At 34.8% G+C, this 24,525-nt stretch overlaps 1 protein-coding gene across 5 annotated transcripts in view; it reads right to left on the bottom strand.

Annotated features, from left to right (window-relative positions):
* GABPB1 (GA binding protein transcription factor subunit beta 1) overlaps positions 1–24,525 on the bottom strand; it is a 69,894-nt gene that overhangs the window by 5,117 nt on the left and 40,252 nt on the right. The window contains exons 3-8 of one of the 5 annotated variants that reach the window (XM_007115915.4): positions 18,729–18,896; positions 16,917–17,111; positions 15,544–15,691; positions 15,079–15,192; positions 4,653–4,835; positions 1,283–1,398 (exon numbers count right to left, since the gene is read on the bottom strand). In XM_007115915.4, the coding sequence (XP_007115977.1) occupies positions 1,283–1,398; positions 4,653–4,835; positions 15,079–15,192; positions 15,544–15,691; positions 16,917–17,111; positions 18,729–18,896 (924 nt within the window). Of the gene's footprint in view, positions 1–1,130; positions 1,399–4,652; positions 4,839–15,078; positions 15,193–15,543; positions 15,692–16,916; positions 17,112–18,728; positions 18,897–24,525 lie in introns of those variants that run through there. The other 4 variants (XM_007115914.4, XM_007115917.4, XM_007115916.3 and 1 more) reach the window with 4 other exon arrangements.

The raw sequence follows: 24,525 nt of genomic DNA, 5'->3' as shown, positions 1-24,525 counted from the left end.
ACATTAAAGATTTTTAAATAATAAGTATACTGATACCATTCAATGAAATAAATGGTTAGTTTATAAAAACTTCAGTGTACTGAATATCACTTTAAATTTTGAAGAAATGAAACAACTCACCCTCAATAATTAAAGTCACAATTTTATCAAACACTCTGGTTAAACCATGAATCAAATTCTTCTTAACTCAATAATATGTCCTTTGAGATTGTGGCCAAAGATGTACCAGTCTCACATGTAAACGAATTTGGGCAAGGATATTTTCTAATTGTCCTCAGTCAGAATTATGTTGCCTTTAGGTGGCATTTTTTAAAATCCTCTCTTTTTTATGATAACAAAGAATTCCTAAATATTCACCAACATTTACTATTCACACATATTAGATATTATGAATGTGTATATAATGAGTATGCTGACTTTTTCAACTCTCATAAAAACCCCAAAATACAGATATTGTTATCTTAAATTCCAATTTGGGAGAAAATAAAACAGGAACTCAGAAAGGTAAGATAACTTGCCTCAAAGCTAATAGGGAGGGGCAAGAGGTGGGATTCAATCCAACTCATTTAATTTCAAGTCCAATTCTTTACACTGCAGTTGCTCTTTCAAAGTTATTCAAGAATGATCTTATTTTCATTTGATATTAAGTTAATATCAACTTTGGAAAACAACTATTTACAGTCATGTGAGAAAAAAATCTGTGAGGTAATAACTATGGTTTGGTTACAATTACAAACTAGTTTGGCAGAGGGAACAGAAGGTGAATCCTATCAACAGTTAGTCTAAATTTAATTTCCTTAAGGGACTTAATAGGGAACTAAGCAGTTACGTATAGCTTTTTACAAAATAACTCAGTTGACAAACTTCAACATTCTTTAAGAGGATCTTCCAGCCCAAATAGGCATTCGCCTTTCACTTTTGAAAGAAAAAAATGTTTTTAGTCAATATATAGTGACATTCCCTTTAGTGACTTCGGAGAATGATGTATGTAAATTTAATAGAAAATAAAGGATGCAGTACAAGAACAAAAGACATTCCAATGTTACCATGATGACAGACTTTGTTACAAACAAATTCTTTACTCATTCATTCATTCATTCAATATTTATTTATTGAAGGCTTGCTATATGGATAAGGCAAAAAAATTAGACAAAAAAGTACTCATTCTATATCAAAACAATACTGTCAGTAATAAATATAAAAGACAAAAAAAAGAAAGAAAAGCAAATGGAATTTATTTTGGATGACTGCAGCAAAACACACCGGGTAAAAGACTCCTTACTTCTATTTCTGCAGACTCCACCCGGTTTTCAATTATTTCAATACATTGTCTCTTGGCTGGTGGTTCTTCACTTATAACAGTTTCTTCAGCAATGTCTGTTGCTGGTACTGTTAATACTAAAATGAAAAAATGTACACATTACTTCATTTACAGATAGGTTTAGAAGAATTAAAACTAGTCTTGAGATTGTTGATGCAACTCATATCAAATAAATATATTCCCAAAACAATAATTTCAAAACACTGATTTGCTTTTTATGAGAAATGTCCATACTTGTCTTCAACTTCTTGTCTATTTACTGAAAACTACTTATTGTTTAAGGTACCTACTTATTTTTTTTAATTTCATAGATAATACATTCATTGGCTCAAAATCAAAATAATACTTAACAAGCATATTTTGAGAGGTCTGACTTGACCCTTGCTAAAACAGATACTTTTACTGGTTGCTTATACATTGTTCTTGTGTTCATTTATGTAAAAACAAACATGAATATACATTCTCCTTTTTCTCTCTCTTACACAAAAGGTAGCATACATACAAAACATACATTCAAACATACATAAGATAGATACATCGTTCTGTGTCTGCTTTTTTCACTCCATATATCTAGGGTATCTTTCACCAAGACAAAGAGAGCTTTCTTTCATTTAGCTGCATTATATTCCACTGTGAGGATACACCATTATGAACAATGTCTGTTTATAATCTTTGCTTGTTTTTCCACTGGGTTGTTAGACTGTCCCAATTTTTAGTATCTCTTTACATAAATGTAAATATACAGAGAGTGAGAGGCTCTCCTTGCTTTGCATACCACTGCGGGAACATAAACATGACCGTGCAAGCTAAAACTATGCAAAACAATCTTAATCATCAATGGGAAAAATTACAACTGTCCTACAGTCTTTAATGTTGTCAAAACATTAAAAACTCTCCTACTGTCATTTATAAATGTAAACAAATGAAAAAATAGTAAAACTATTATTTATTTAGTCCAATGTAATTAAAAACATTAGAAATATTGATAATTAAAGTATTTCTTTTAACTCATACCATATTACATTACACTTATAAATTCACTCAAGAACTGAGAATTATATCTGTTTCACTGGACTATCTACATAGTCTATTCATTCATTTGCCAGTTATAATTTTTAAATTATGAAAGCTTTAAAAGTTTATTTTAATATTCAGTAGGGTCCTCTCATTGCTCTTCTTTTCCAGTTATCCTTATTCTTCTTCCCTCCTCCTCCTCCATCAAAATAAACTTCAGAATCTGTTTGGCTAATTCCAGAAAAAGATCTATTGGTCTTTGTTATGGCTTGAATTGTGTCCCCCTCAAAATTCAAATGTTGTAGGTCCTAACCCCCAGTACCTCAAAATGTATTTGGAGATAGGGCTTTTAAAAAGGTTAAAAAGGTAAAATGAGATTTTGGTTTTATTTTTGGCTGTGTTGGGTCTTCGTTGCTGTGCACAGACTTTCTCTAGCTGTGGAGAGTGGGGGCAACTCTTCGTTGCAGTGCACAGGCTTCTCATTGCGGTGGCTTCTCTTGCTGCGGAGCATGGGCTCTAGGCACGCAGGCTTTGGTAGTTGTGGCTCGTGGGCTCTAGAGCACAGGCTCAGTAGTTTTGGTGCATGGGCTTAGTCGCTCCGTGGCATGTGGAATCTTCCCCGACCAGGGGTCGAACCCATGTCCCTTGCACTGGCAGGCAGATTCTTAACCACTGCGCCACAAGAGAAGTCCAAAATTAGGTCATTTAAGTGGGTCCTAATCCAATATGACTGGTGTCCTTATAAGAGGTTAGGTCGCAGACAACACACACAGACTGAGGGATGACTATATCAGGACACACAGCAAGAAGGCGGCCATTTGCAAGCCAAGGAGAAAGGCCTCAGAAGAAACCAAACCTGCCAACACCTTGATCTTGGACTTCCACCTTCCAGCACTGTGAGAAGATAAACTTCTGTTAAGTCACCCAGTCTGTGGTAGTTTGCTATGGCAGCCCTAGCAAACTAATACAGTCTTTTTTTCCTATCACATTACATTTATAAATTAACTCAGGAAGAATTGAGAGCTTTATAATAGTGAGTCATCCTATCCAAAAACATGAGTTTCTTTCCATTTGTTCATCAATGAGATTAGACTGTGTGCATAATGTCAGGTTTTGGAAACAATGTTATATCTGCTTAAAACAAATACTTTGAAAGTTTTTTCTTTTCTACATCATTAGAATTAGTTCTTTAAAGCTTTGTGAAAGTACCTGGGCTTGATCCAAATCTTGGACCACCAGCAGGAGATTTCTGCATAGTGGTGAGAAGAGCCTCCCAGGCTCCACAGGTCAAGGGTTTCCTCCTCCACTGCTATGGCAACAAAATCGTTCCTTGAGACCTGGTCTCTCTGCAGGGCCATACCTACACTATCACTCTAAACCAAACCTGGTTTAGGAGAACTTCTACCTCCAGCCCTTCCCTTCCCTAATTCCTTCACAGGCCATGAAGAGGCTTGGTATCTGCAATCCTAGTCGTTTTCTAAAAGGTTATGTGTGCACATACTTTTTTTTGGTGGTGCGGGGGGGTACGGAGTACTGGGTACAGGGTGATGCTTGTTCAGATAGGAATTTTCTGCACCTTCTCTTTCTGCTTCTTCCAGCTTTCATGCTCTAGTCTATCTTAATCCTACTTGCAGCACTTCCTACTCAGATTGTGCCCTGTCTTACTGGAAGTGTATATTTATTGCTGATTTCTGAGCTCAACCCCTTTTCTTGATGCACGACTGGGGGTTTCCCTGAGGGTTCTACTGCCCTGGCTTAGATCTTAAGATGTTCTTTGGCAAGCACTTAAAATATGGAATTTTGTGGTTTTCTCAGTCTTTTAGTTTCACTAAACATGAAACTGGGGCTTATGTTTCATCTATCTTATTACTACTCTCTTATTACTCAAAAGGAAAAAATTGGGACAATTATCAACAAAGCTGCTAAAAGTTGTCACTATGTTCCTACCATAACTCCTAAGTCCAACTTCTTTTTAAGTAGCTTTTTTTCACATGGTGTTTTTAAAAGCCCGTATGATATCTGAATTGTATTAAATGGCCTAGGAAAGTATTGTCCAATACTGATTTTGAATTATTTATTTAAGCTCATTTTCCAACCAGAATACTCTGGGGCCAATTCCTCTTTCTACCTAGTATACACTCAGAGAAAGCAAGCTAATTTTAACAGTAGCCTAAGCAAATAAAACTAGGCAATTAAGTCTGCTGCAAAAGGTTACAAAAACAAAATTTAAGGCAAAAATAAATGCTTTGAAAAACATGTCACAATTTCCTGAGGATTAAGAATAAATACAAACTTTATGTAAATGCCTTCTACCAACCTTGTTGTCCATCTGGCATGGTCACAATGATGGGCTGACCTATTCCGCTGGTTGGAATGGAGTGCAAATTTCCAAGCTGAATTCCATCTGTAACTATTGTGATGACTTGCTGACCCCCTGAACTAACTACTTGCTGAATTGCACCATCCACAGATTCTGCAGTAACTACTTCCTCCGTAGCCACTACTGGAAAAAAATATATATATGTAAAAATCAATGAACATATATAAAAGTATGAACAGAAGTTTATTTTTGCTCTGCTACCTTTGCTGTCCTTACTTCTTTCTTATACAGAAAAGCTTTTACATGGTTTTTAAATTCAGTCTCCAGTGGTGTTGTAGATACCTATGTAAACAGTTGACTACAAGTCCCACGATTTACAAGAAGTGAGTTCCAACTATCTATGCATGCACATGTTTAAATAAACTATCTTCATTTAGTTCTATGAGGTACGAAATTTAGAAGCTCTCCTAAGGTCACAGATATGACAAAGGTTATGCCAGCTTAATAAGATTCCACAATCCAAAAAAGAAAATACTGTATGTGGTTACACTCCATTCAAATTTACATATATGAGTTGATATACATTTTCTATCCAACAAAACATGGAAATTTGTATTCTTCAAGTAGAGAGAATAAACAGTATTCCCTTTTTGGATTGTGTGATCAAGGGTTGCCTTCATGATAAGTGGAAAATAGATCTGGTACTGTAGGCTATGAAAAAATATATTAACATTTATATAAATAAAATTCAAAACTATGTTCTCAATGTTTCATGAAAGGTTCAGAGAGGATTCTGGCAGCTGAACACAGCACTCCAGGTCTTGCCTAGGTAAAGAAATTGCCAAAATCCTTTCCCACAAGCAATCCTATGTCCAACTACTGATCCCAAAAGACTACACATAGCAGCTTTACTCATAATAGTCAAAAACTTGAAACAAATCAGATATCTGTCAAAAGTAGAATGAATAAATAAACTGTGGTAGATTCATACACTGGAATACTACACAGCAATTAAAGTGACTCCTGATGTGATGCAATAGGAGATTACAAAATATCCCTGTGTTCTTACTGGAAATGTTTGACCTGAATCTAATTATTAAGAAACAAATGAATCCAGATGTGAGTGATCCTGCAGACAACTGGCTTAAACTCTACAAAGGTTTCAGTGTCATAAAGAACAAGTGAGGCAGTAGGACTGTCCTAGATTGGGGGAGACTAAAGAGACATAATAATCGAATACAGTGTGTGAACTTTGACTGGGTCCTGGGTGAAAACAAACAAATAGTTATAAAGGACATTTTGGGGATAATTGAGGAAACTTGAATATGGACCATATGCCAGATAATATTACTAAATTAATGTTGATGTTTTTAAGAAACATAATAGAACTGTGAATATGTAGGAAGCTGTCCCTGTTCTTGGTAGATACATGCTGAAGAATTTAAGGATGAAGTGTCATGATGTCTGTAGCCTACTTTCAGATAATTTGGCAAAATAAAAGCATGTGTCTGTGTTTGTGTGTGTGTGAACATGCAGGTGTGGCAAGATGTTAACAGGTGGTGAAATACAGGTGCAAAGTATAAAGTTCATTCTCCAATTTTTCTATGGGTTTTAAAAACTATCAACACTAAAAAACGTTTTAATGTAACTAATTCTGAAAAAAGAAATGACCAAAAAAACTATTTCTAAATAATATGGTTTTTTGAAATGTGTTATTTGAGGCAACACTTTACCAAAAGTGTAATGAAATAAAATCATTCTCTCCTGAAGTCACGCTACCCTTCAGATACACAGTTACTCTGAAACACACTAAGTTGTTACCAAATTCCAGCAGAATGTCATGGATATCAACGACCAAGGGATTTACTAAATACAGAGATGACCTAATTAAACAAACTCCTTTTTTAATAAAAGTCAAGATAAGTACTGGGACCCTAGTTTTCAAGGATGAACTCATGGTAACAGGCCTGGCTGCAACCCTGTTACTGTGTTATTTGGGTAATCAAGGGTCACAATACAAACCACAGATGATATTCAAAATGCAAAAACCTTTATGTTTTGAGTTCTCTCATTTTTGTTTGTCTTAAACCATAATTAGGCTTTATCACCAAGCACTTAAGAAAATTTCAGGAAGATAATTATAAAATGAAATGTAGGGCATAAAACAGTAATGTATTCAATAGAACAACTACTGAGGTTTTCAAAGACATTAACTATTGCTTTGATCTTTTAAAAAAATATCCATATAAAAAAATGTTCACTATGGTTGAATGTTAACTATAAGTAGCAAATATTTTTAAAAACATAATCATATGTAAGAAATTTTTGAGATCACATATAATCAAGGCACAACTCAAGAACTTTCATCTTTGCACTATTTGCAATGACTGTCATTAAGATAAGAGAGTTCTTGCCTTTCATCTAAAAAGTTTTCTTTTCAAGTAGTGCTATGGTAAGGAATTTAAGAAAAAATTATAAGGAAACCAATTATGTAAGAAAACAAAGAACCCCCTCAGTAATCCTAAAAACAACCCAGCAGTGAAATGTTGAAACATGTAAGAATAAAACAGAAAGCCTAAAAACTTTAAAAAGAATGTTATTTAAAAAAATATACATAGAGATATATCCAAATATAAAACCCCCGGATAAAAAAATAACTAATAAATATTCATTGGTCTAATTTAAAAGTCAAGTTTTAATATACAAAGAGAGCCTAGATAATCTACAGCATCTCTGAAAATGTTTGAGACCTCTTGTTCAACATGACTTTTGAATTTTAATGCCATAAAAGTCAACTAAGACAAGGAAAAAACTGTCTTTGAGATGTTACTATAAGATTGAAAATTCTATATGCATATAAATATTTCAATAAAATAGAAACTATGCTTACTGAAGAAAAAAATAACATTTCAAAAGTAGGACTGCCTGCAATTGAACCTGAAATTAAAAAAAAAAAAGGCAAAAACAAAACAGTCTTATGAAGCCCAGTAACGTATACCTGAAAGCCAATTCACTTTTATTGATCTACTTTAGGAACAGACAAAAAAAAACAACATGAAAAACAACATGCAAAGGGCACCTGACTCAAATTTCACTATTAGGAGAAAGGAGGGAAACAGCCACCAGATGCATTATACCTTTGGAAAAAACCACCTTATTAACAATTAGCTGAAGTTGCTCTAAAGACAGAAAGAAGGGTAGTCACAGATGTCCATTTAATGGGATTATATAGCTGGGCTGCAAGAAAGAATAAGGCTAAGCAATGTAAAATCAATATAAGACTGCAGGCTAGAGCCATAAAATATTGTTTTATGAGAGTTTCATAAGGACTAAACTACACTGCAGATGTAAGGCCTACATCCAACCAATTTTAACTTCTGATTCTACATCCAAATAACTCTCAAATCTATTCACTTCTTATCATCTCTTTGCCAAATCCTAATCCACGCTACCATCATTTCTTCCCCAGATGACTGCATTAGACTCCTAACTAAACTCCCTTCCAGAGCCCACCAAAGTAATCATTTTAAAAGTCCTATATAATCTTACCTTCAATTACCGTGAGTTACTCTCCCACTTGCTGAGCTCAGCCACGCTGGTCTCTGAGTCCTCTGAAAGGACAAGCTTTCCTGCCTCAAAAGCTTCACACGTGTCCTCCTTCCTAAAATGTTCTTCCCCCAAGCTTTGCTCCACTGATTCCTACTTAGTCTTTAGTTTAAATGTCTCTTCCTCTAGAAAGACTCACCAACTTGGTCAAAATCCTGTATTCTTTATATATACCACGAATCACAAGTATTTATCTGAGTGAATAACTTTAATATCTCTTTCTACTGAAAAACTACGTGTTCCACAAAGGTTGGGACTGTATATGATTGTTTACCAGAACATATGAGATATTCAACAAAAATCTGTTCAAAGAATGAATAAATAATATTTTTCTAATTGTAAATGAACAGCTATTTGTAAACCAATATATGGAAAATTTAGCTCAAGAACAGTTTTGAGTTATTCCTTTAACATAAGCACGATATATCCCTCCATGAATTTTTATTATTTGTACATTTTTATTTTGTTCTTTAAGCAAGAAGAGAGAGTAAGGGTGAGAGCTTCCTGGAATTTTGATTTTCCAAATAGGAAACACCTGTAACAGACTGGTGTGTAAGCTTTGGTAGAAAAATAGGATAACAAGATTGCCTCTGTTTATTAATAGTGTACTACAAAGTCATGGTTTTCTTATGAGGAAAAAGGCAGCTGCAATCCCCAAAAGAAAACATTTACTTTTTTGTATCTTCATTTTGGAATACCTTCCAAAATGGAATAACTTGAAATGAGTTCTTATCTATCTAAATCCTTAAATCCCATTCATTCTTTAGGGTACAACTCAACCTCACCCCACTCCCCTAGCCCCATGCCCCAACTCCAGCTAAAAGTAATTTTTGTCCTCTGAAGAACTATAGTAACTGTATAATTTTTTTATAAATCTCTTATAGAACAATTTTAAAACATTTTAACCTATTCTAACTTTTCACCTGTTTATTTCTCATTTCTCTAACAAGATTTTATGTTCCTACTAACTATAACTCTTCCCTCACCTTCTCCCTGACTTCAGTTTCCCTCCTCCATTCCTAGATTGGAATACTAAGTTTCAAATGTGTTAACAATTTTTTTGGAAAAATAGTAGCTACAAGCTGGCTCCAAAAGAGCTGCCTAGTCATTCTACTTCTGAAGTAGAGACATCTAAGCTCCAAGCTTAAAACCTTGAAAGGAAACAAAACCTCCCTGATGTATAGTATCTGTAGCCATTTGTAAGTTCTGATGGCTCAGAAACAAATACAGAAAAATAGCATAGGGAAGCAGTCACTCATGGGTAGCTCAAAATTTTGTTTTCTGCACATAGCAGGCATAAAACTTAGTGTAGAATACATGCTCAGGTACCTTAAAGTGTATAGGCTGGCCAAAAATAAAGAAATCAGCAGTCACAATGTTTAATCCCTTTAGTTTCATGCACAGGAAAATATACTATGAGAACACTTCAACTATGTACGTTTCAGGAAGATGATTGCTTTTTCCAAAATTAGTGAAACGAGCATAAGAAAAAAATAACAAAGTATATTTTAATGGAACCTCTGCACATCTTCCCAGTCAATTGAAATGTTCTATTGTGTCTGAACATATAGAACTTGTACAATATTTTCTGATGTTAAATCTCATCTTCCCAGTCAAGTGAAATGTTCAATTGTGTCTAAACATATAGAACTTGTACATTATTTTCTGATGTTAAATCTCCTACCTGGCCAGGCAACTACTGTGACAAACCAAATAAAGCAAAAGAACCCAAATACCAAAGAGAAAAAAAATGAACCGAAACTAGACTACAAATTAGACTCATTTGGTATTAGAAGGTGAAATATCAGCCAAAAGAAAAATATAATTCCTAAAATTATGAAGCATAATGAAGGGAACTTCCAGCAAATATGGTAGATACTTTCTTAACTTAGAGGTAATTTAAAAGATGAAAAAGAAATACATTCCCTTAGTTCAAACAGATAACCACATTTACTTCCCTGAAACAGTATATACGTGTTTTATAAAGAGGTCAGTAATATTTTCTTTAAATCAAAATTTTATCAAAGCTTACCAATCAGCACCTGTTAGAGATAAAATTTCATAGGAGTTGCCATAATCTAAAAATTGTTTCTAATGTGAACAGAAATCAGTGTGTTAGATAACAGTATGTATAAATAAGGGAAAACTTAAAGAGGCACATTAAGTTAGAGATACGTAAGCCCTACTGGATCTACAGACTGTGGGCAGTGAATAATTACTGTTTTATATTTAAAGTTCTCAGCATGATAACATTCTTCTCATCTCAATTTGAGAAATGTGGTCTTGATAATCACATTTTTGTTTTAATTATATCCTAATTACCTGAAGCCTGCTCCTTAATTACTCAGTCCTTAAAAAGATTAAATAGCAGGCATACAGATATACTCAACTATTAAAGCTATTAAGAAAGCCATTCCTCTCTCCCACATCTTTTTCCTTAGTAGAGATTCACCTATGCACCCCATAAACAGTTGAATAAATATTAAATTACACATAAAAATGAAATAAATAAGAAATATATATTATTCAAGCAAATCTTTGCTGTAGTACACTCACAATCTTTAGATATTTACTATGCAATCTATTAGTAGTAAGAAACAGAACTTTTAAAATTTGGGTCAAATTCTTAAATTTTGGTGTGCCATAGGATCACTTTTGAGAGCATGTTAAAAATATGGATGTCAGGGCCCCACCCTAAACTTACTGAATCAGAATCCACTGGGGTAGAACTGGGGCAAATGATTGTTGAGAAGGTGATTCTGATTCACACAAAATTTAAGAATGCTGCTCTTGTTGATATTATCATATTAATTCAAACTAATTGAGAGGAGTTCAAATTAGTAGAAAACTTGAATCACAGAATATTTAAAGTAACACAGCCTTCTAATCATTGGGTACATAAATTAACAAGATAATTTCCAACTATTTCCAAGCAAAAATTCTACTAGTTTGTTTGAAGAACCTAGGGGCAGGACAGGAATAAAGATGCAGACGTAGACAATGGACTTGAGGACACGGGGAGGGGGAAGGGTAAACTGGGACAAAGTGAAAGAGTGGCATGGACTTATATACACTACCAAATGTAAAATAGATAGCTAGTGGGAAGCAGTCACATAGCACAGGAGATCAGCTCAGTGCTTTGTGACCACCTAGAGGGGTAGGGGATAGGGAGGGTGGGAGGGAGACACAAGAGGGAGGAGATATGGGGATATATGTATACATATAGCTGATTCACTCTGTTATAAAGCAGACACTAACACACCACTGTAAAGCAATTATATTCCAATAAAGATGTTAAAAAATAATAATAATAATGTAAAAGAGGACAATTATTATATTAATGTTAGAGCTGCCCGATACTTCTCCTGAATTATTCCACTCCAAAATTATGAAGGATGTTTTAAACAAGTATCTTGAAAACTGTGTCTGCATACTTTTAAAGGCTGTAAATTTTTTCACTGATTTGTTTCCAAAATGAGTAAGGTACTTTCATGAATCAAAAGACAGTTGTATCCTCCCTTAAAAAGAAATTAAAAATAAATAACTTAGTATTTTGATTTATGTATCACTTTCTTATGAGTTTGCTGAGTGTGAGTAGTCCCTTATATTAACCCAGGATATATTAATAAAATATTTCTGAAACCTCAGAGCTGAAAACTAAACCTCAGTCAATGGTCAATGATAGTATCTTAATTCAGATGACTATTGCGAGATGAGATAATACACGTAAAGCACTTAGCATAATAACAAGCTTATAGCAAGAACCCTATACATATTAATCATTATTTTTCTATAATTCATTATGCCAAGTTAAATTTATGACTTACATCAAGTGTTTCATCATGTTTTTCTGGCCTGGCCTGGACCTAGATAGACTTAATGATTATTTAATATAATTATGCACATTAGCATAGGCCTGTGGGCTCAGGAACTGAAATTAAAACTCCCAAAAAACCAATTTAATAAAAATGAACATTAGCAACAAACTCTTCAGTGTATACTGAGATTTATCAAAAATTTTTTTGTACTTCTATCAAACAGACAAAGAATCATGAAAATTATGCATGGAGATTAAAAATTTAATCAAACAAGTTAAATGCTTGGAAAAATAAAGGTTTATGAGAAAAGAATAAAACTGGAAATATTTACATAAAAAATGCTAGTAAGGAAGCAATTCAATCATCAAACATTGACAATCTGAAGTTATATTTGCTTGTAACGTCAAGACAGAGGTATCATTTGGTTTCACAATGAAAGCATTATACTAGACGGATTTCCTTTATGATGTTCCCATTGGACTAACATTAAGATTTGTTTTATATGTCAAAGACAGTCCTAATGTAAACATGAAAGAACTATTTAAAGCCATAGTTCAAATGAAACAGCATGGTATCCTAGACTATCATAAGTACCTCCCCTCTATATATAGGACCATGTCAGCCAGCTAGCTACCATTTCAAATGCAGTCCATTTGTGGCTACACTGGTTATTTATTATCAGAAGATGTGTTTACTGTACACTTAGCCAGTAAAAGAAAAGAATAAGAGCAGTACCAATTAGTGTACTGATGGTTCTTATATTTTGTTTTTCAATCATTTAAAAAGGGCAAACAGGAGAACATTTATTTCAAAAGACTGCTCCAAAAGATACACCTCAGAAGTAAAACTAGGAATAGTGATGCTTTTGTTTCATATAAGACAAAGTGATGATTACACAAATATTTATTCCTATCACAAACCAAATTATAAACATTCTAGAAGAGACTCGTCCACTGATCACCTGAAGAAACTGCATAGAATAAACAGTATATTTAGTGGTCACAGACACACAACTTGGGAATCAGTCAGACCTTGAGCACAAACTTCCTTTCACCACTTAATAGCATGCTACTTTGGACAAAATTATTTAACCTCTGCAAACCTCAATTTCATCATATATAAAATGGGAGTACTACTTTATTTCCCAGATGCTGAGATGTCCTTGAAAAAACATATAAACATTTCTAAATCAGGATGAGTCTGACAAATGATGTTAAAAGAAACTGGACAGCCAAGAGGCAGAGAAATAAATAACTTGACTGAGCATGTGCAAACTGACCTGCGAGAAGATATTTCTTTATGTGATTACACACCTCAGCTGAGTTGTTTATACTGGTGGCAATGTACTCATCTGAATTTTAACTTAATTCAAGCTCTTAAAATACCTTCAGAAAGATTTCACTATGATGCAGTATTGAAATGAAAAAATTATTGTGCTCACAGAAGACTGTAAGTCACATGCAATAAAAGTCAACTAAAATTACCAATTCTCTCAGACTAGACCACACATAACATTTTCAAAGGTAGAAGTTAGAGAAGTTGGTATGACCAATTTGTGGAGTCAAACATCTAAATGTCAAAACTTCGAGCTGACTTTGAAGAAAAGATTAATTTTCAGAGATATGTACTTTAAAAAGGCAAAAATTTTACAAGTTTGATCAAATAGAAATCCACCAACGAAATTAATTTTCTTCGATATACTTATGCAATTACAAAGGTGCTGAAGAGATCCAGGCATAGGTCATAAAAGCAGCATGTCAATAGGATGATACACGTAGCTGCTAATGGCCAAAAGTGATTCAGAAAAATCTTAAGACTCCCAAATATAAAGGTTTAGATTCAAACATTGATTACAATGCTAAAGAAGCTGGAGAATGAATAAATGTTTACTATTACTAGTTGAGGGGCATGGGGGGAGGGAGGGGGGGAGAGGGAAGGAGGGAAGGAGGGAGAGAGGGGGAGAGGGAGAGGGAGAGGGAGAGGGAGAGGGAGAGGGAGAGAGAGAGAGAGAGAGAGAGAGAGAGAGAGAGAGAGAGAGAGATAAAGGAGAGAAATAAGTAACCACCCCCCTCCCACCACTAAAAAATACATCATCCAATCATCACCATGAAGAGTCAAATCCAGTAATATCTACCTTCGATCTTTTTGGTGAGGATTAAATGAGACATGTAAAATATCAGCCACAGTGCATAGCACACACAGTAAACATGCAGTTAACTGTTGTTGTTATTATTATTATCAGTCACATTTTGAAAAAAAATTAAATAATGAATGACAACAAATTATTCTTTACTTTCATAAGCATTGGTCCAAATAAAATGGCTTAAACTGCAGTAAGAAAAATAATTTTGTGGAGTTTTTTAAATTCCCTAATTAAAAAAATATTTTACTTACATAATTACAGCAAGAATTATTTTGGTTAAGTATAAAAGTAAACCTTATCAAACCAGCTATTAATACTGTTTGTAATCATTTAACCTCAAGTTATACTTTAATGGTGGTTGTTGGTATGCTATTTCCTAGTTTTGTCAGTCATTAAGATTTTATGTCATTCTAATAGAGCTGCCAAAAATTAAAAGTTATGAAAAAGACAGCCGGTTCATATATATTTAGCTAATTTATTTATACAAAAAGTCAGACTAGTAAAACAAAGCCAAATGGGGTACACAGACATGTTTTCTGTGAACCACACAAGTTTGTTTTTAATTTTAATTAATTTTAATTTTAATGTAATTTAAAATAATTGCCAAGATTTAATATTCTTTTAAAATCCAGATTTTCACCTTCCCTTGAAAAAAACAGAGTCTGGCAACACTGACTGAGCATTTTACTATAATTAGTTAGAGCTGAGTAGGAGATGCACCCTTGCCCTGCCCCACTCTCCTCAAATGGCCATAACCTCAACCCTGCCCCCTTTAGTCTTTTAAATTTCCTTGCTGGCCTGTGCAAATATTTGAATCTCCAACTTTCGATGTACACATTTGACTTGTTTTTCTAACCTGGAGTTTCTGAAGAATTGGACAATGGAGCAGATGCTTCAGCTAAGGCAGCTAATGTAGCTAATACTGATGTAGAGGAGTTTCCAAATTGAACAGCAGATACACCTGTTTCATCTACGAGAAAGGAGAAAACATGTTTGAATTTTTAAGGAATTTAATCTAGTGAATTTTTCTGATAATCTGTTTTACTTTATTCAACTCTTAAATGAAGCTTAGATAATATTAGTTTTGTGAAAAACAAGCTTGGATAGCATTAGCTTTTGAAAGGTAATATTGCAGTACATTTTGCAATATCACCTTTCTTTAGATTATTTTGCCTCATAAATTTTTTTTTGCCAATTATAACAAAGAAAACCAAGGTGGCTGATATAATCTTACCCTCATTCTCCAACAGTCCTTCCTTAAAAGGATGAATACCTACTAAAGCATAAAATCCCAACAGCTATCCTATAGGCATCTCAATACCTGTTGCCTTGGATGAATTTTCTGAAGATACCAGACCTGTTAGGTTCACCACCCCTCCAGGTCCAATGATAAACTGTGGTGTTGCAGCATGTATCGTCACAGTGTCGGGACTCTCTGGGTTTGTGTTGATTTGGTTCTGCATAGCAATCTAGGGGACAAATTACCACAGTGTTTTCAGAATTATAACCAGAACATATAGGACAGACTTTCAATGTAACATCCTGCAATCTAAGAATCATATAATACAAATGGAAATCTTTGTTTATGGTCTACTGAAAGTATAGTGGTAAATCATAGATATGCATTTATATCCTGAGTTCCCCTATTAGGTAAAGCAGCAAAATCCCATGTGAGAAGTAGGTATCTGAAAGGATTTTATAGAACTCAGTTGAGTGAATTCCCTGCTGGTCCAGTGGTTAGGACTCTGCGCTTTCACTGCCAAGGGCATAGGTTCAATCCCGGGTCAGGCAACTAAGATCCCGCAAGCCACGCGGTGGGGCCAAAAAAAAAAATCTGTGTTCTATATATAAATAGAACACAATTAAAAGATATTCTGCTGCCCTGCGGCTACAGAAATTAAATACTTAAATCAAATTATGTTCTCTACTATATTCAGCAATATATAACACTACCTATATAAAGCACATCCTTCCCAGTTAATTGTCCTCCATCCTCAACCCTAGGCTCCAAACTACACTCTTGGGAGTAAAAGAATTGGAAGAAGCACAGCAAAATTTAACATAACACATAACATCTTTTAAGTAACTAGATGAAGTTCAACAGACTCAGATAGTCTTAGAGAAGAGTTCTACTGGGAAGGAGAACAAGATAGGCAAGAAGAGGCTATAAATAAAGAAGAAAATTTACATCAATGTTGTCTAGCTAAAGAAAAGAGAAGTAATGTTGGTTAGTAGGAAAACTTGACCAAAAACCATAAATAACTATGTTCATAAACAGATTTTTTTGAGGATGGTGAAAAATAAAAGAAACCAATCAGAATGATGAAGACTACATCACCCACTGAGGGGACATGATTATGGTTGCTAAAAAAAATGTTAGTGGAGGTATAACAGACTTGAAAAACCATAAGGTATCCAAACATGCAACAAAATAATTAATAGACTAAAATGTATAGAAGGGAATTCAGAACCTTACAAACACTGAAAGTAATCACTTTATCTAATCTTCTAATGTTACATGCAAAGACTGTGGTCTTACAATTAGGAAAATGAACAGCAATGAACAAAGAGGAAGTGAAAAAGGAATAGGACTGTCCAAAATAAGTCCAAAATGAAAAACTACAAGCTAAATAGTTCAAATCATCCATATGACAGAGATCCTTTTATTTTCTTAAATTAAAAGCCAAAAGTTACCTGTAGTATCTCTGCTAAATCTTCATTTCCATTGTCTATTGAAATATCAAACGCAGTTTTACAAAATTTACTTTGTGTGTGTACATCAGCACCATATTTGATTAAGAGTTCCACCACCTCTTGATGATTGTGTTCTGTGGCCCAATGTAGAGCTGTCATCTTCAACATGTCCTTTGCATTGACATCAGCACCATGCTATACAAATATTTCAAAATAAGAAATTTCTAAAATACGAAATATAAAGAAGTCCTGATATGAAAATACTAGCCACTGTGCTTTAAACCAAGAATTTGCTACTAATATGAGCAACTCTTTATTTTTGTGTGTTGAATAATCTACACGTTCCAGGAATCACCACACATCTGTCACGTAATCAGTTTCCTATCATGTTGGCTTTCCTAATTGCATTCCTTCTAATTTCTTAGGAGTATAGCAATTATTTTTTCAGTCATCCAGCCATATGTATGAAGGGCTAGAATGCATAAGGTGTGAAGGAAAACTATGAACATTCCTCCAAAACCCTCCAGCTCCTTATTTACACAAAAATATCCGTTGCTTTCAAAACCAGTGCTATATAATGAATTAACAGGGAGCTATCAAGAGATACACTATCCATTATGGTCGTCACTAGACACGTGTAGCCGAATACAGATATGCTGTGCATGTAAATACACACTGGAATTCAAAGACCTCACACCAAAAAGAGGATGTAAAACATCTCAATAACTTTTAAATTGATTTCATGTTGAAATTATAATATTTTATATATACTGAGTTAAATAAAATATAATATTAAAATTATTTTGTTTTCACTTTTTTAATGTAGCTAATAGAAAATCTAAAATTACATGTGATTTGTACTTGTGGCTTACATTGTAGTTTTTTGGATAAGTTGATCTAGAGGCCAGAATCAAAAGAATTAAGAAATCTAAATCTATCACTCTCTGTTTCAGAATTTTCTCTTTGGCATTTAGATGATTAAAGAAAAAGCCCTACCTGTATTATTTGTTTGTTAATTATTCAAGCCGAACATTCCCTTCCATGTGCATTTTAAATGTGTTGAGTAAGACAAAGCTGTAGTCCCTCACCACAGCAAAGACCAAGATCTAAGAAATCAATTGTCTGACTTAACTAAAAATGCAATGAGGAAGTTTTTCCCCCCACAAAATAACACTTTAAGATAATTTTCACTCAAATGAGTGCTTACACACAAAAAATGAGATAACATGGGGGAAAAAAGTAGACATTCAATAAAACTGAGACAGGCTGGGACCTGGGACCCTTTGCTGCAGTGCTTGCACCTAGACAAACATCTCCTCCAGCAATAGAATACAAAGAAACTAACATAAGGGACTAAAAATAACTGCGTGCATGTGCAGTTGGGGCAAATTATGAACAATAAGATACAAAAAGACCCAAAACCCAACTGCCACTTCTGAGGTGTTGGGAGTAAAAGCAGGGTACTGCATACAGCACCACTAAGGGGGTGGGCAGACCACCCAAGCCACCTCTCCCATGTGACCCCTGGACTGGCCCCTACCCTCACCACATTTAAGGGACCAGCTCCTCCCCCGTCAGGAAGCGAGCAAGGGAATCTGTTACTTGTTTTCGCTCCCTGGTGCTACAGCACAAGTCCTAATAAAGCCTTGCCTGAATTACTTGTCTGGCCTCTTATCAATTTCTATTGATTAAGGAGCCCAAGAACCCTGTCAGTAACAAAACTAGTTCCCTTCTCCCTCTTATAAAACACTATGGTTTTATAGCCTTTGGGGTCTTACTTTCAAAAGCAAAGTGCAAAAAGAGAACACATACCTTAAGCAAAACCTCCACTATGCTGGCATGGCCCTCAGAAGCTGCCATATGCAGCGGCGTTCGGTCCACTTTGGTTCTGGCATCCCTACTTACGCCAGCTCGGAGTAGTACTTCTGTGGTGGAATAATGTCCGTATTGTGCTGCCAGATGAAGTGGAGAAGTTCCCAGCTATACCACAAGAAACAAAATCCACATCTATAGTCATTTTTAAATACACTTCTATTTCTATCTTCTACTTTATATATTCTGTTTACAGAGCAAACAGATTCTCTTTATATCAAATGTTTACACAGTACTCAAAACTGAAAAGGAATAATTTTTGCTGATCACAGTCTCTTCATAGGGGCCTTCAAGAATTCCCATTCATTTCTCAGTGAGGAAGAAATGACAATATTTCATTTAATTCAAACTTGCTTTCTTTATTTTGTTATCAGATAGTCTAAACAAAATTAATTTCATCAGGAATTAGACATAATTAGGGTCTGAGAAAATTTTGAGCATTAGAAAGTTTTCCTCACACCATTCACACAAAACTTTTCATCTATGAAATTCACATCAAATAAATGTAACAGTGTACATTTTTACATTAAACTGTTTCTAGGACATAAAAATAAATTAATTAAAGCACCTCAGTGATCTTTTTAAAGGAGTTCATATAGTCATTTTTCAAGGAAAAAATCTGATGTGAGGTGCACTTGCCAAAGGTGAGTTAAGACGGAACCAAAACATACAGCAGAAACTAACACAACATTGTAAATCAACTAAACTCCAATAAAAATTAAAAAAAAAAAAAAGAACCAAAAGAGAGCCCAGTTCTCCTGAAATTGGTTCCACGTGGCCTAGTCATGCTACATTCAAAATATACAGACGTACATACTAAAATGTGAAGAAGAGCCTTATCGGAGGTATAATTTTTAATAGGTGAAAATTAGAATTACATTATATCACATGCATTTAGAAGCACAAAAAGTCCCTACAACTCTCTGATTACCAAGGCACTCATGTTCTAAAGAACCAAGATAGTTCACTAGAACATGCAATTTGCTAAGACCACTGCTGTAATAACAGCAAACTAAGGTTTTTATTTAACCACTTTCCATAGCAAGCACTATTCTAAGACCTTTACACCTACTGTCTCATTTAATCTCCTCAAAACACAGGTACTATTGCAGTAAAAGAAACTAAGGCATTACCAGGGGATAAGAGGGGGGATAAATTGGGAGATTGGGATTGACATATACACACTACCATATATAAGACAGATAACTAATAAGAACCTGCTGTATAGCATAGGGAACTCTACTCAATATTCTGTAATGGCTTATATAGGAAAAGAATCTTAAAAAAAAAAAAAAGAGTGGATATATGGATAACTGATTAACTTTGCTGTTCACCTGAAACTAACACAACAATGTAAATCAACTATACTCTAATAAAAATTTTAAGAAAACAAATAAGGCACAAAGAGGTTACTAATTTGCCTGAAGTCACACAAGTAAGAATCAATACAAAGCTAGGTATGTGCTCTCAATATATGGTAAAAATGGAAATCATTTACCCTGGGAATAATTATTTTATTACTATTAAAAGCCTTGTATTTTTAAGGGAAGGTCATTCCAGCAGATTAAAGAAGATTTTTAAACAATCCTTTCTTTCTCCATGCTCTCGTATTTTTCTAAAACTGGCCCTTTCTGTACTCTTAAATTCTAATATTTAATGAAATATCTCCATAGCCTATTTAGCAACCATGAGTTCTGCTCAGTGTGATATAATGGTTTCTTTTGTAATTTTTTCTTCTCGAGACCTTACCTTTTTGGTTGATGATACAAAATATATATATACGTACATATATGTAGTTTGAAGGAGGAAAATAAGGTAAATACCATCACAGTCTAGAAACAAAACATTACCAGCAATTTAGAATCTTCCCACATGCCACTCCCTAATAAACCCTTCCCTCAACCCCTGAGGTAATTACTAGTCTGAATTTTGTAATAAACATTGCTTTACTTTGCTTTTTTTAAAATTACTATGTAACCCTAAATAATATACTTTGGTTTTGCCTGCTCTGAACTTTATTTAAGTAGAATCACATTGCATGTATTTCTCTGAGACTTGTCTTCTTTGGCTTAATATCATAAGATTCACCCATGTTGATGAATGTAAGTATAGTTCACTAATTTTCTCTGCTCTATGATTTTCTACCAAAGAATAAGCCATAATCAATTTAACCAATCCACTGTTGAGCATTAAGGTTTCCAGTTTTTTATCATGAATAATGCTGCTACTAAAAACAGTCTTATACATGTCTCAAGTACATGAACAAGAACTTCCCTTGGAAATATTCTTAGAAGTTCAATAGCTATGCCAGAGGGTATGTACACATTCAAATCTACTAGGTACTGCCAAACTGTCCTCCAAAATGTTTCTATCAATTTATGCATCTCCTCACCAACGGTTGGTACAGCAAGACATTTTTGTTTAGTTTTTGCTTATCTGATGGATAAGCAATAGTATTTCATGATTTTACTTTGCATTTGCCCTATCATTAATGTAGCTGAGCATCTTTTCATGTTTATTGGTCATTCAAACATTCTTTTTAGTAAAGTACCATATCAGGTAATTTGCCCTATCTTCTTTGTCTTGTTTTTCAACACTGTCATGGGAATCCCTATGTATTATGGACACTAATCCTTCTTAAGATTTTTTTGTCTTTTTTTTTTCAGGGTTTATAGATTTTTTTAAATTGAAGTATAACTGATTTACAATATTATATTAGTTTCAGGTGTACAGCATAGTGATTCAGTATTTTTATAGATTATACTCCATTAAAAGTCATCACAAAATAATGGCTACAATTCCCTGTGCTGTACAATATATCTTTATTGCATATCTATTTTATAAATAGTAGTTTTTATCTCTTAATCCTATAACCTATTTCATCCTTCCCCACTTTACTCTCCCCACTAGTAACCACTAGTTTGTTTTCTGTATCTGTGAGTCCAGTTTCTGTTTTGCTATACACATTTGTTTATTTTTTAGATTCCACAAATAAGTGGTATCATACAGTATTTGTCTTTCTCTGACTTACTTCATTAGGCATAATACTCTCCAGATCCATCCACATTGTTGCAAATGGCAGAATTTCATTCTTTTTTATGGCTGAGTAATAGTCCACTGTACATATACATACCACATCTTCTTTATCCATTTGCCTGTTGATGGACACTGGGGTTGCTTTCATATCTTGACTATTGTAAACAGTACTGCTATGAACATTGGGGTGCACATATCTCTTCGAATTAGTTTTCATTTTTTCCAGATATATACCCTGGAGTGGAATTGCTAGATCATATGGTAGTTCTATTTTTAGTTCTTTGTGGAACCTCCACACTGTTTTCCATAGTGGCTGCACCAATTTACATTCCCACAAACAGTGCATGAGGATTCCCTTTTCTCCATATCCTTGCCAACATTTATTTGTAGACTTTTTGATGATAGCCATTCTGACAGGTGTGAGGTGATATCTCATGGGTATTTTGAAGGCTCTTTTTGTCTTGATGTACTACAGGATCACTATGATGTATCTAGATATAGATTATTTTTATTGATCCTGCTGGAGATTTTCTGGGCTACTTGAATCTGTGAGCTGCCATCTTTCATCAGTCTTGGAAAAGCTAAACCATTATCTTTTAAAATTATTTCATCCCTATTTTCACTCTCCTTGTGGATTTATGATTAGATATATGTTAGACTTTCTCATACACTAGCCTTCATGACTCCTGACATCTTTTATATTTTTTTGTTTTTCTCTGCACTGCATTCGGAATGATTTTTTTGTTTGTTTTTCAGTTTACTAATTTTCTCTTCAGCTATTCCTAATCTGCTATTAAAATCTTATCTAAAGTCCTTGTAGGTCTGCTTATGTTGTCAGTTGTTCCAGTGGGTTATTGTCCAAGCTGCCTTGTGTCCTTGTGTGTTCAGTTTTTGTTGTTTTTTTTTTTTTCATTTGGCCACACCATGCAGCATGCGAGATCTTAATTACCCCACCACAGATCAAACCCACACCCCCTGCAGTGGAGGCACGGAGTCTTAACCACTGGACTGCCAGGGAAGTCCCAGTGTTCAGTTATTTTTGACTGTTCATTTTCCTTGGAATTTCATTTGTGGATATGAAGCCTGGGATGAAGGCAGGTTCCTCCAAAAAGGATATTCATTTGTTTGTGTCAGGAACCAAGGGTAACCTCTAGCCCAAAGATAATTTTAAATTCATTCTTCAGTTCAGAGTTTTGCAGAATACATAAGTATTTCTGAGTTAAGGCCACAAATGTGTGCAAAGGATGGCTTTTGACTCCAAATTCTCATCAACAAAATTTTTCCTCTCTCCATTTGGTACCTTAGTTCAAGCCAGTTCATTTGCCTTACAGCACCCTAACAACAGGGGCAGGGGCAGGGGCAGGGGCAGGATCAGGTAGGAGGAGGGAGCGGGTATTTCTGGTTTACCCTTACAACGAAGGTACATCTCTTTAGGATTCCAGTATTATGGGGAAAGGATCTCTAGGAGACTTCCCTCTATGAGCAGTCTCAGGTCTTTATCTTAAGTAACCTATGCCGGGGAGGTAGAAAACCAACTGGCAAATTTACTGAGTTAGCAAATATTCTAAGGGTGAAATTTCTCTGGGTTATGGCCTTGCTTAGTTTTCCAGGTTGATAATCCCTTACTTTCTTTCTAACTCATCAGTGCCCTTAAGATTTTTTTTTTAAATATACTCAGTCAAAAAATCTTTATCTTTTAAAGAAAGGTGCTGAAATCTATGGATGAAACAAAATGGTTCCTGAAATTTACTTTAAAATAATACTAAACAAAGAAAGTTGGGGCTTCCCTGGTGGCGCAGTGGTTGAGAATCCGCCTGCCGGTGCAGGGAACACGGGTTCGTGCCCCAGTCCGGGAAGATCCCACATGCCGCGGATCAGCTGGGCCTGTGAGCCACGGCCGCTGAGCCTACGCGTCCGGAGCCTGTGCTCCGCAAGGGGAGAGCCCAAAACAGTGAGAGGCCCGCATACAGGAAAAAACAAACAAACAAACAAAAACAAAGAAAGTAAATAGGGTTATAGAGGAAATAAGATTCATTTGATTTGATAATTTTTGAAGGGTATACAGGGGCTGATTTATGTTTGAAATTTTCCATAATAAAAAAAATTGTTTTGAATGAAAAGTTAAAAAGAACATGGAACAAGTAAGCTAAAAACAACAAAATCAAAACTCTGGAATTTTTAGTTGTTACCAGTGGGAGACTTAATCCAGATTCCTAACCCTCCATATTCCCAAGAATATCCCTTTTGATTTACCTGCAGAATAAAATAGAGTTATGGTTTCTGTCTTCTTCACAATTGCCTTCTGTAATTACTAAGAACTCCTTCCCATTCCTTTCTTCCTTCTGGGTGATGTTTGCAATACTTTTACAAGTATCAATTGAAATGCAAACATTTTTCCTTTTTTAGAATCAATTATAACATTAACACCAAATTTGTTTTTTCTGAATTATAAATTCTACCTGTGCTATTTATAAGGCCTTTAAATTAAATCCCAAGCAGCTACATTTTACATTCATCCTACATTACTGAACTCTGTAATTTAAAGAAAAACCCATGTGTGGGGGCTTCCCTGGTGGCGCAGTGGTTGCGCGTCCGCCTGCCGACGCAGGGGAACCGGGTTCGCGCCCCGGTCTGGGAGGATCCCACATGCCGCGGAGCGGCTGGGCCCGTGAGCCATGGCCGCTGAGCCTGCGCGTCCCGA

This window comes from Physeter macrocephalus, chromosome 11, assembly GCF_002837175.3.
Source record: "Physeter macrocephalus isolate SW-GA chromosome 11, ASM283717v5, whole genome shotgun sequence".
Taxonomy (NCBI): domain Eukaryota; kingdom Metazoa; phylum Chordata; class Mammalia; order Artiodactyla; family Physeteridae; genus Physeter; species Physeter macrocephalus.
The sequence above is the reverse complement of the archived record's forward strand: the minus strand, read 5'-3'. Positions and strand labels throughout refer to the sequence as shown.